The sequence below is a fragment of the Limulus polyphemus genome, unplaced genomic scaffold, assembly GCF_000517525.1.
Source record: "Limulus polyphemus unplaced genomic scaffold, Limulus_polyphemus-2.1.2 Scaffold680, whole genome shotgun sequence".
Lineage (NCBI taxonomy): Eukaryota > Metazoa > Arthropoda > Merostomata > Xiphosura > Limulidae > Limulus > Limulus polyphemus.
In genome coordinates this window covers 91,747-105,813 of record NW_013666290.1, presented here as the reverse complement: position 1 = coordinate 105,813, position 14,067 = coordinate 91,747, and the positions used below count along the sequence as shown (strand labels likewise).

The window sequence follows — 14,067 nt, the reverse complement described above, 5'->3', positions numbered from 1 at the left end:
ACCTGTGAGGTTATTCAAACACTTGAGACTGAAAAGACAGAATAGGAACGATTCTAGTCATCATTGGCTTTGAAATTAACGGTTGAAAAAGAGTTTGTGATAAAATATTGATATATTATGTATGTATAATGAGTTCATTGGCTTGTTGTTTTACACTGTAATTAGCATAGAACTTGTAAACTGTTGTCACGTACGTTTCTACCAATATATCTGGCGGTACAGGGTGTCAGTCTGTTGCGTACGTCAAAACCTTATTCAGTTTAAATATTTTGTATCTATAATACGTAGCAATAGATATGCGTATGCATACATGTCTGTATTTGTATTAAAACTTGTAGATTTATAGTTGATTTAGGTTAATTAGATGAGTTTTATGATCGGAAAATTTTGAGTTATTATTCCCCCCCCCATACAAGCTATGTGTTTAAAGACGTTGCAGTTTATAAATCTAAGAATGACAACAAGTATTCTGAAAAACAGTAAACTACCAATGATTAGAGTTCGTTAATAAACGTTGTTTTATTTTATGTTGTACTGAAATATTAATATTAATTTGTAAACCTAATGTGCAAAAACATTGTAGCATTAGACCATCATTTCCCAAAGGGAACATCTACTATATAAAGACGAAAAGCCACCCGTCTGTCACACTGAAATATCGGCCGTTGCATGAGTAATAAAATCGAATCGTGTATACGCGCACCCTACACTTGGTATTGTTGGCGCACAAAAATCTTAATTATTGGCTGAAATTCTCTATTAAGTTTGCTTGGTTGTCCAGGAGACACATTGGTACAATATCACCAAATTTTATCCAATCTGAATCCTCGGCTACAATTCTATAATAACCCGTATGTTTTACCCGCAGCACATTTCAATTTTGAAAACAACCAACCAGGAAGACAGTCCAAAGAGAAGACCAAAAAATTCATAATAAAATTCACTGCCTTTACCATCACAATTAATAATTTGTAGGGTTATACAGCTGGCCATGCAGGAATATGTCTTTGAAAATCAGTTTTTCACGTGTTTCAATCTATAATGATTTGACAAGAAGACAATTTGAACATAACTTTAAAGTATACAGTAGTAAAATTGCTAATCAAGTAATACTTAAAGAAGATGACCAAAATATACATAAACATTTTTGTTTTGTGAAATACTAGAAATAGAATAGTCATTCTCCATACATATATTGTTACTATATTATAATTAATTTTTAGAAAACATGTTTACAAAACATCTATTAAGATACAATTTTGAGAAGGAAATTGATCATTATTTCCCGTCATATGACGGACATTCAGCTTGTTTATAATAAACCAAGTTACTGTTATATATTTAAGACGTAACTTATGAAGTCATTTCTGACATCAAAGTGTTGCAAGTAATAAGAAGAGTGATAACTCTTAAAATTTTATAGTTTGAAAAACGTGAAAATGACTATGAATTATAGAATTCGTGATTCGCGCTTCGTTGCCGCAAAATACGCTTCTCAATTTTGGACTGTGGGTGCGCTATAAGAGGAACAGTCAGATGCTACTATTCGGTGTTAGACAAGAGAAGTCCAAGAGTTCCCAGATGGTGCTGTTGACTAGCTGCTTTCCAACTAGTCTATCAGTTCAAAGCTAAGGACGGCTATTACACAGGTAGCCCTTGTGTACATATACGTGAAAATTATAAAACAAACAAAGCTTTGATTAAACTTATAAAACAAAACGATATTAACTCCTATATCCTTGTTACCCGGTGGCTCAGCGGTAAGTCCTTATAACGCTAAAAATCGGGTTTCGATACCCGCGATGGGCACAGCACCGATAGTCCACTGTGCAGCTTCGCGCTTAACAACAAACAAACAAACAAAACTCAGATACTAATTTTGAACTAGAACCATGTCTACATATGATAAAGTTAATCTTATTTGTTAAAACAAGGTAAACTTTAAGTCCTCTGTGAGCTCATTTTTCAAAAACTGAATAACGACTATATTTAATGAAATCTTATATTTCATAGAACACGTGAAATAACTTTGAAAACACAACATTTATTCCCTCATAATTTTTATCATTCTTTAAAGTTGTGGTAATAAGCTAATAGCAGTGAATTATATATATATAATGGATTAAATAATTTAGGGAGGCGCTGTTTGGCCCTGTTAGGTATATATATATATACATATATAATCGATTAAAAACTTAAATAGCTACATTTGTGGTTAATTAGTAATAATGATGAAAAAACTCACACAAAACTCGGTTTTTCTTTTAGATTGGTGAAATTAGTAATAATGGTGAAAAAACTCACAAAACTCGACTTATCTTTTAGGTTGGTGAAATTAGTAATAATGATGATGAAAAACTCACACAAAACTCGGTTTTTCTTTTAGATTGGTGAAATTAGTGATAAAGATAAAAAACTCACACAAAACTCGGTTTTCTTTTAGATTGGTAAAATTATTAATAATGATGAAAAACTCACACAAAACTTGGTTTTTCTTTTAGATTGGTGAAATTATTAATAATGATGAAAAACTCACACAAAACTCGGTTTTTTTTCTATTAGATTGGTAAAATTATTAATAATGATGAAAAACTCACACAAAACTCGTTTTTTTCTTTTAGATTGGTGAATACGCTCGCTACCTTTCAACAATGAATTTAGTTTTTATCATGTCAAGATATATTTTGTTAATCTTCACACATTTATATACAACTTCAGTACATTTAACTTTTATTTTTGTTTTCTATTTGCTTCAGGTAATTGCAACATGTGAACCACCTGCGAAGCACGAATTAGTAAGTTAAATATTTTTTCCTTTCTTTCAAATCTTTCTCAACTCTATTTAATTTTTCTCTGTGATATATCGCCCACCCCCGGTTGCTCGTCCATATATCTGAGGGTCTATAACGCTCAAAATCGGGTTTCGATACTCGAGGCGGGCACAACAAAGATAACTCATTGTGTAGATTTTCTCTTGACAGCAAAACAAACTAACTATGGTATACTAAACAAACTAACTATGGTATTCTATTTTATGACATTTTATTTTATTACAGTTTGTTCGTTTTGTTGACCACCGTACAGCTTGAGCAGGTGTAAGCATGTTACAAGCAAGTGCGAGTGCTGTTTTTTACATCAATGCCACATTTATCTTCCTTCCGTTATTGTTGACTACATGCGTTACGTTGAGAGTAAATATTACCGACCTCTTGGGTGCACCTAAGCCTAATGTCTACCCAGGTCTAAACGAAAGTTAACTTAAATGTATGTCTTTGTTATAGTTATTGTTTTATTAACGTATGTTCAATATATTTTTAAATAAAATTAATGTCCCACTTAATCTGTTCAGTGCAACGAAAACATATATTTACATACACGGTGGACGTGAAAAGTTAAAAACGTATAGATTTTCAATTAGAATTAGTAATTTTATGTCCATTGCCATAAATATTTAATCATCCTTCTGTTTATCTACTTAACTTATTAATGGAAGAATTAATTGGAGTTCATATATATTTCTATATTATGTTTCGTTTAAATTAACTCGTATGCGACAATCATCTCACGAAATGGCAACGTTTACAAGTTGCTTGAACACTATAAAACAAGGAAAGAAGAATGAAATACTTCAAAAGTAAAGAGGTCAAAGAAATACGTGTCTCGATTCTTGATTAATGTCTACTCGAGAAATGACAAACCGTATAGAACACGCTGGTTCTTTAACAAGCATCACTTTCTCTACTGAAAATGATTATGAAACATAAACCATGTGTTCCTTTAGTGCACACATTATGTCTTGTTTTATAAGCTAGCTTCAAGAAGTATGTAATATTAAGGGATTCGTCGGTCCCTCTTACATTCACATACACGTGTTTTATTTATGCCACTTATGTCACTCCCCTATCCTCATAAAAAAGTGTTTATTTCGGTAACCTTTTGAAAACCACAGAGAGCTTTTAAGCCAATAATATTTTATTTGGTGTCATTTCTTTTCGAGACAGACGTGAACTTATCTCAGCTTTATAGACGATTCTCTTGGGAAAATGTCCCACGTGGGTCCTTCAGACATATCATGAAAACACGTGGGGCTGCCCTTAACTTGTAATTTTGACCAGTCATTACATGCACGCATTTTATTAATTATAAACGAAATTATACCTCTTCTATGTGCACTGTTGTTTTAATGTCTAAAATAAACTTTGGTTGAAAACTTCGCAATAACTTTTGATCCAAAACTTTGGTTGAGAACTTCGCAATAACTTTTGACAAAAGTTATTGCGAAGTTCTCAACCAAAGTTTTGGACGAGTTATTCTGAAGTGCAACTTGCAGTTATGTAAAATCGGTACGAAATTATATTATATTAGATGTATTTTGCTAAATATTCAGATTTCGCTCACAGGTTATGCATTAGGTCTGAAAATTTCATATTATGACATATATTTTCCGTTGAATTTTCAATGTCATCTACTGGTAGGTGCGCGTACGTTTCGTCATCACATGTGGACACACCAACCAGTACGTAAAACCAAGATGGCTACCGCGACAAATGCGTCCCACCATGTGCTACTTTATATAAAATTTCAAAGTATGATGCGTGTGCAATGCGAATATCAATTACTGTATGAAAACTGTGCTCCTACTGGACCAGGCAATTAGTGATAGGTTACGAAGCAACTAACTAGTTCTTACGTGTCTTGTAAAAATATATATTCGACTGTTTTTTAATGTTAGTTCCATTAACAGCATTGGTTACAATGCTTAATTTATATATTTATTTTTCATTATTTGTTATGCATATTGTTATTATGAGGAGTGTATTGCATTGTTAACTTGGTATATGGACTTATGGGTAATATAAATGTCCTGCTCTTGTCAAACGTTAGGAGAGGGTTTTGGTACTACGTCCGATCATATAGATAACTGAAATGGGTACCCAACTGATGTATACATGTATTCTAATTATTATAAGTTTTTATCTTATAGAATTAATACTTTTGGATAGAACCGTATTTTAAGTTAGCTACATTAATTACTGGTTTATTTTTAGTTCTGAACTAGGTAGCTTGCTTGGATCAAAGTTATTGCGAAGTTCTCAACCAAAGTTTTGGATTAAACAGCAACGATACTGAACACCGGCAGAGGTTTCGTGTTAGACTACTCGTATGAGCTCTCGAACAATTGATCATTTGTCAGTGATGTTATGTTGTTGAGTTTGTTCTCCATATAAAGTAGCGTTGAGAAATGAGAGTAAATGCTTGTGTTTCATAATTACCACACTACATGCATTCGAATTTTCTTCGTGGTTAACATTTTGGATTATTTTTTTCATTTTAAACAATAAATTAATAAATTAGGTTGTAATTTACAAAAACTTAACCATACCACTTCAGAGCGCAATATGTTACCTACAAATGTGTCACAAAATAAAGTCGTTGGCCTGGCTTATGTCGGCTGTGGGGGGTATTTGGGGGTTGCTAATTGTCGTCTCCCTGTTTGTGTTCTGTTCCCACCAGAGTAAAGTCAGCGATTCTAAGCAGCAGATCTACCTAGATGTGTAACATCTGTAACATAACCGCAATTAGAGCGCAGGAACAATCAACAACTGTCGGACATCCGCGGAACATTATTAAGTATCACCACGTAATCCTCCCTTCTTTGGTGGTGATCTCTCAGCAATATGCTATGAACAATAAATGAATTGTAACCTTCCCCTCAAAGTCTTCAATCTATCAGTGACTCCGCGGTCTTGCCTTCTCGTTATGTTGTCTAGAATAAGTTCACATTTCCTGATTGAGATTCACGACTTAGATTTAAAATCAGTTGTAATATATGTTCCTTAATGCATTATTTAAAGTGGAAAAAGTAATGGCAAACTTCAAAATTAGCAACAAATTAAACGTTGCTACGAATGGAAGTAAGAAAAAAAAATGAACTTTTTTTTCTTCTCATTCTGGCTTGAAACGCCAAATTGAAAATTACCCGATCTTCAAACGTTCTAAATTTTCATACCAAATTTAATAGTAATGTAAGAAGTTCTTAAGTTAAATGTTTTTTTTTGTTTTTTTTTCTTATAACTTGGTGTAGTGCTTTATCAAGTGGTCGAAAGATAAATGGTACTTGTGACGGAAATGCTAAGTTTCCAGTTAATTCTAGTTTCGCACTGAGCATTTCAGGATCATAACAAAAAACTCCCTTCATTCCAGATTCCTTGTGAGAAAAATTATTAATTTAACCATCAACCACCATTTTAACGAGTAAGCCATATGGTTGTGCTTTAGTTTGTTATCTCTCTCTCAGCTTTAAGAAAACAGGCAGATGGCTTTTAAGCCTGTCTCCGCGTTTGCTTGTCATCTCGTGAAGCCTAACTAGGCTTAATTTCCTGTGAGAACAACACTGTCGTGTTAGATTGCTAGGCCATCTATTGAGCACATACCACTAATAATCATGCTCATTTTTTGTACATTTATCAATAACAATGTTAGTTAATTAAGTGGTCATGAGAATCAAGACACCATGTGGTCAAAGAAAGTTCTCTACAAATTATATCTACTAAACTCGGGTCACCCTTAGTTTACGAACGTCCAAGCTACTTAAGACAATTGCATTTCACAGCTTTGTTTGATAATGTACGACTCCAATGATGCATAAAAGTATATACAATATATGTACATTAACAAAGTAAATGAATACATGTAGATAAACAAAGCATTTCAAAAGACAGAGTTATAAATAAGTAAATTTGACGCTCTTCTAATAACTTCATTTTAACAAAATAAATATAAAAAATTGAAAATAAAGTTCAAGATGACTTATTAAAATATTTCCAAAGTTTACATTTTTTTGTGACTTTTTATTCAAAAGAGGAGGTAACGTGTAGATTTTAAGTTTCAATAATACAAGCACGGAATTACTTAGACGCTCCCTGATGAATTGTTCCTTCTTTCTACTCTGTGTTGTGGGCGGATGGAGGAGGGGTAAATGTGATATGGACACCCGTGCAGTTTAATTAAGTGTTCGTAGCGGTAGGCAAGATGGGCCAAGAACTGGCAGATTAACGCCGATAGTAATGACCTCTGAACTGGGAAACATGTATATAATCCAGTTAAATTATTTATCGAGTAAACACACTGTGTTAATAGTAGTATAAAACTGTACATGAGTTGTTTTTAAAAACCGAAAACCGTTGTTCAATTATACTTACAGATGAGTTTCAAACAAAAAAGCCTTGAAAGAGTATAATACAATTGTAGCTGGATTTATCTGAAATTAATTTCGTTTGACAAGATACTGCAAAAAGTAAAGTTATAAACTATATATATGTGTTTATGATTATATATTCTAGTCTATGTGTTTAATGAAAAATCACTGAAAGTTTAATTTTTTACATGATATAAATAAGCAATGGTGGGAGAAGAATATAATATGTTTTACGTGTTCAAAGTCTCCTTTATTTATTTAACTGTAAGACGTTTGTTTTGTTGTTAAGTGCAGTGGGCTATCTGTGTTCTGCCTACCGAGGGTATCGAATCCCCATTTTTAACATTATAACTCCGCTGAGACGCCGAGAAACTAACTGTAAGATATTTCTTAGTCTTTGAGTTTTTTCAACATCAACAGCAATGAAATTCCTTTGGAACTTTTCTGAATCAATGACGTTTTGCTCAGTTCTCCTTCAAACATTGAACTGAGTTTTTTACAATATTTAACATATTAAAATATCTTTCAACTTGTTCGGAATTAATCAATTTTTCAGTCATTCCTTTCGTACGACACTCAAATTTTTTCAAGAAATCTCAACAGTGTTCATGTTTCTTTAAAGACTTTTCTAAATCAATTGTATTTTATTAGTTGTCCCTCTTACGGAGACCTTTTCCATTTGATTAATGCAGTTCACCATTTCTTCAGCTTTGCTAAGTAAAAGTGACCACAATGAAAGGGGCCGTTTTTGAATGTAAAAATTGCCAAAAAAAAAAAGTTTGAATTTTTAAACCGAAGTTCTTTTTTTTTGTTGTTGTTGTTGCTTTACATTCGTGGTAAATGAGTTTTTCCCTACACGCATTTATAAAATGAAAAACATAGTAACATAGGAACAAATTAAACAATTAAACAAAGATATGATGGGAAGGCTTTAATTTTTTTCATATTAGCTAGATACTGTATTTTTTTCTTACTTTTTAAATTGAGGTAACAAGAAAGTTGAATCCATAATGTGTTAGTCGATTATACTGAAAATGGTTCGAATTTTAAAAATACTTGGACGACTTAATTAAAAAGTATTAACTACTTTGGTCAGGATTTATTGTCACTTACACTAGTGACTTATATAAGTATATCTATAAATCACATTCATGAATTTCCTCCTAATCTACCAGCCGACATTTGCCTGAACAGTAATGTAGAAAATGTCGTCTTGACATAACATTTTTCAAGAACATCGTTTTGTTTTTTATTCTACTTATTTTTTTGGCTTTGGCGTTATGGATGACAAACGACAATATAATCTTGTCAATGGTTGTCATGCGCCGCTGATCTGAGATTTCACGCGCGATAATCATAATTTTTTATTCAAGAAAGATTTGGTAATTTTTTTTTTTTTATCTTAGTATTCTATCAAGATCAATCATGTTACTTGCCTTGCCCCACAACCTGCGTTATGTCGAGCGTGATACGAACACGACTCTTAGATCATCTGAAAGAAAATTACTTTCCATGCAAGACAACCAACCAGTGGTTTAGGGATAGTCCAAGCAGCTGTTTGGGGGGTCCGGATTCATCAAGCCTAGTACATCTGGGCCGAGACTTTAATATAGATATAAGAAAACTGATTTGGACAACAGACGAATCGGTACTTTTGAAACAGTTTGTTTGTTTGATTTTATGAATCGATATGTGTGATAAACGTAAGCTTAAATTACGACGTCACAAGTGAAACTACTAGAATGGAATTTCAACCTTATCGAAATTTGGCACAATTACCTTGGGGAAAGATGGTTGATTACACGAGATTTTTCCGCCAGTCCTGATCTATTGCCTTTTTTCGAACTGTCAACCTGAGTGCATATTTTTCAGTGTAAAATCATAGTTGAAAACCGAATGCTTATTAATTTTGTGTCATAAATTTCTCTAAAAATATTTTTTTTAAATAGTTAGGCCTAATAACCAAAATACCCTCCACGGACCATTCGACTTTTTGGTTACTTTGATTTTGTGGGTATCAGTATCGCACTGTGATAATAAATTGAGTATATTATTTAATGAAACGTGTAACGATATTGTAATGATGCAAAAACATTTAATATATAAAGTTCTTTGAAAAACTTTAATTATCAAATTTCATTCAATCCTTAACTACTAGGGTGGAGGTTCTATGACTCTAAGCGATTTTATTATTATAATATATATTCTTGTATTTCTTGTATTTTCATATTTTAGTATAAGTTTTTAATACAATAATATGTGTTTTAAAATGCTATACTTTTTCTAAAAAACAAACTTCTTTGGAGTTTATGTGGCCACATCAAAATTACCCTACTAGTTAAATATATATGTTGCCTGTGTGTGTGTGCTTGTTCTGTTTAGTGTAATTACTTTTCATAATTATTCTTGTATTTAAAGTTATAAAATCTGGTTTCCAATTTGCTTTGCACAGTTGACAACAGTACTTATTTTCAAACAATTGAAATGAGTTCCAGTTTTGAACTTATACTTGTGTCGTTAATGCTTCGAGTTCGCTCTCAATCTTTACTCGTACAATATGCATTTTGGCCTTACGATACAACGTTTGTTATCACGTGCCCCTCCCCCCCCCCAAAAAAAAACTACATCATCGAGCGTTTAATTTTCAAAAAAATATTGGGTAGTTTAGACGTGAAACTAGCTAAGTTATTGTTTTAATGCTAAGTGTCATAAAAAGTATTATTGTTAAAAATAACATACATAAATACTGCCAAGTAGTACCGGGGAAATGTGGAAATAAAAACAAAAAAAGAAGAGAGAACTTGACCTAAAGAAATGACCAAAATATACACTTAAAAAAACACAAAATGTACACAATGAAGACTGTAAATATCAAAATACCTGCAACCGACAAACAACTAGGATTAACTCAAAACATCACAAGTACTTAGAAGAGTTGAGTCAAATGTTTCAAATAAAATCTAATGGCCTTGGTCCTTTTAGTTTTGACGTAATGTTGAAGCTGAAATTACCCTAATTTGCGGAAAACAAACTGTGATGAAACTGTTATTGTCAATAGAAACACTACACATAAGATCAGTTTACTTGTTAACACTGAAGATACAATCACCAAAGCAAGCCGTAAAGGAATCCTGCAAATCAATAGGTCCCACATATTCGAGACAAATAACAATAAATGAAATATTTCTCTCAACATTTCTCCAGCACCACTACCGAATCAGGACTAACGCTACCAACCACGTGATTACGCTATTTTCTAAAACTAACTGTGTATATTGTGAACCGACAGAATGAAGCATGTCATACGTTATGGCTCAAAAGAATACCAGTGCGATTGGAAGGGCTTAACGATGGAAGACACGAGATCATAAGTGATCCAGTACACCTGCTGTGGTATATTTGTAGGTTTTGTTCAATGGACCAGTCCTACATTATAACATTTAGAAGACAACTTTGGTTCGGATCTTCGTTAATTACTAATCATCGAGTGATATACCCGACCTTCAGCCATAAAAGATTGAAAAGACTTTGGTTGTTGTTGTTTATTGAAGCTGCACGCGCAAATGTGAAAGAGAAAACAGTGATTGGGCGCTTGGCGCCGCTGAAAGGTAATGGATATGACAATAGATAGCAACATATTAAAACTTACTGTATTTTAATCCTGATGTGTATGTATTTAGAGAAAGGGGGGAGGAGGAGGTTCATTCTGAAGATTCGCTTGAGGGCACAGATTTTGTAGTTACGCCACAGGAGACGTCTAACTGAAAGCCGAAGGGGGAAAAAAATGTAATTTAGCCTTGCGAATTACAAGTGCTGGTCGCTCTAAGTTCTAAGTGGTCGGTACTTTTTTGGAATTGTTTGCTGAACTGCATTAGAGTACTTAATATTTTGCATTTTTAAACCTGAACGACACCTTATGCGACATATAAGCTAAATGACCAGGTCAAAAATCCAAAGATTAAGACAGCCGAACTAATTTTGATCTACCAATCAGCAACACCTGCTGTCTACACTGTTACTTTGTTAAACCGAATAGCGAAATTGACTCTTACTTTTAAAATACGCCAAAAGTTGAAAGTAAAAAGTATGTTCAGCTATACATATTATGGGCTCGAACTTTGGACCTTATGATGCACGGGCTGGCACATTAACTACTAGGGCACGCCCACACATGAAAGAAATGATTTAACTTTATATTTATAAGTATTATTGAGTTTTTAATGAATTTCTAAATATAAGGGACATAATAAATAGCACAGAAACAGAAAGCAATACCCTTGAGAAACAGGAAACGTCGTAGGATATTCGTATATTGACACTTATATATATACTTAGTTAATCGATAAGTTAAGTCTACTTTCTGCATACAAATGTATACGCTGTGTATGTATAGGTTTCAACAATGAGTGCATGTGAAAGATGGTAAACATAATTTATAATCGATGTTTGTGCATAAGTGTCTGGTCACAGTTTGTATAATTTTATATTTAATTCTATGAAAAACAAATAAATAAATGTACATAATGGATTTATAGCCGACAATGTTTTTAGTCTTTCGAAAATTAGCTTGCCTGATAAACTGTTGAACATTTGTATCTGAAAATGGTCCGCATGGCCAGGTGGTTAGGGCCAAACATGCTCGCCCTTTCACCCGTGGGGGCGTTATAATGTGCGGTCAATCCCACTATTCGTTGCTAAAAGAGTAGCCCAAGAGTTGGCGGTGGGTGGTGATGACTAGCTGCCTTCCCTCTAGCCTTACACTGCTAAATTAGGGACGGCTAACGCAGATAGCCCTGGTGTAGCTTTGTGCGAAATTTAAAAACAAACAAACAAACAAACTTGTATCTGACATTTAAACTATGGAAGTGTTCGAAACTTTGGTGTAGCTTACACAAGGGTCAGAGGAAGATCCCCCTTCCTCATTCATAAGTAAGGGATACTCCCTCCTCACTTTTCAACAGCAATGATATTATGTCATTAGTTTTTGCAAGACACACCAACCATCTCCCTCCTCTCTCTCTCTCTCTCTAACACACACACACACACACACACACACATACACATAAATAATTTTGAAACCAAAGTACGTCCCTGCTTCGAGAATACCAAACGAAAATCCTATTATATTGTGATATACAGTTAGTTCCTTTTCAACTAACAGGGTGCTAAATCCTCATATCTTAAGACAGAGTACGGTTAAGTAAGAACCAACTTATTGAGTAAACAGGGTGTTCCGGTCTCATAAACTCTCAGGAATTTCGTGCTTGGCCTCCCGCCGCCACTTGTCCTTAATTCCTGAAGTAGACGCATGGTCATGCTCCAACCATAACTTTTCGAATACAAATACAGCTGCAGTAAAGACAAAATCTGAAAATACAAGAGACTGTGAACAAAACACTTGGTCAAGATTTTGGATAAATGAATTTCGACCTTTTTTTTTAACCTTCTAAATGGAAATGACGATTTTTTTTCTATCAAACCTTGTCCAAATTTCCTCTGTTGTTTATTAGACTTCTGTACCCAGCTCGTTATGAGATTATGCTTATTTCGGCTAAGTTAGGATAACACAGTAATCTTCAACAATTATTTTTGTTGTTGTTATTTTTTGTTCGTTCGTTGTTAAGTGTTAAATTGCACAACAGGTTACATGCCCTGTGCTCACTGCAGGGGTCGAATCCCGGATTGTTGGTGTTATAATTCCTCAAGCTTATCGCTGAGTCACCAGGGGCGTTTTTCATTTTAAGAATAAAAATAATAATATGTAATAGAAAGCAGATTGCTTATAAACACAATTCACATTTCGAACTAACTGTATAAATATTTTCTATTGACAATTCATTCAATTTGCTACCTTTATGCAAACGAAGCCTAGTCTCCTGATGGTACAGTGGTAAGTCAACGGAAATACAACGCAAATATCTGGGGTTCGATTCCCCGCGGTGAACACAACAGGTAGCCCAATGTGGCTTTTCTCTGAAACAGACAAACAAATGCTACAGCCTTAATAGCAAGGTGCCACCTTAAAGACATATATAGTCAAGAGATAAATAGCTTTGTCCTCTAACCTCGCTTCCTCTAAGTTTGCTTAACTGTGAGGATGGCTTGATTATTCACTAGTTAGCTTGTTTGTTTGTTTGTAATTAAGCACCAAGTCCATTAATTTATCCTGTACGTTTATCGTTTACAATGTGCAGCTTTCACGTTCTCGCTCAAAACTATATTTGTTTCTTTCTTCCTTCTTTGGTTACATTTCTACTTTAAATGTTTGTTTTTTTATTAAACCACGGTGCTCTAAGCCTTTCACGTTATAATCCTACATTAGTTCGTCCCCCGATGGTTCAGCGGTAAATCTCAGGGTTTATAATATTAAAAATCGGGTTTCAATACTCGCTGTGGGCACAACATATGTTACACATTGTGTAGCTTTGTGCTTAGCAAAAATCAAATAAACAGTACAAGTTTAAAAGGTCAAGATGATCGTCCATCAAACAACTTCGAAATTGTCAGATGGACACAACCAATCAATAAACGGTTTGTTTGTAGCAGAATTTATTTTATATAAACAATTTTAAAAAAAAAGTAGCGACTGAGATATTATTTGTGCCGCAACAATTGCTATGGTGTGAATGCCGTTTCTATTCTGACGCAACACGATTATATTTAATTATGCTTGTCATAAAACATTAGTATTAGGTTTATTATATTTTTAACACTGCATTCTTTATTCAATCCCTTAGTGTTTTTCAAAAATAATTTGATTTGTTTGTTTTTGAATTTCGCGCAAACCTACACGAGGGCTATCTACGCTAGCCGTCCCTAATTTAGCTGTGTAGGACTAGAGGGAAGGCAACTAGTCATCACCACCCACT

At 33.7% G+C, this 14,067-nt stretch overlaps 1 protein-coding gene across 1 annotated transcript in view; it reads left to right on the top strand.

The window, feature by feature from the left end:
* The window catches only part of LOC106459910 (tensin-3-like), a 118,138-nt gene that overhangs the window by 15,174 nt on the left and 88,897 nt on the right, over window positions 1–14,067 (top strand). The window contains exon 2 of the mRNA XM_022386483.1: window positions 2,757–2,795. Within this exon, the coding sequence (XP_022242191.1) occupies window positions 2,757–2,795 (39 nt within the window). The remainder of the gene's footprint in view (window positions 1–2,756; window positions 2,796–14,067) is intronic.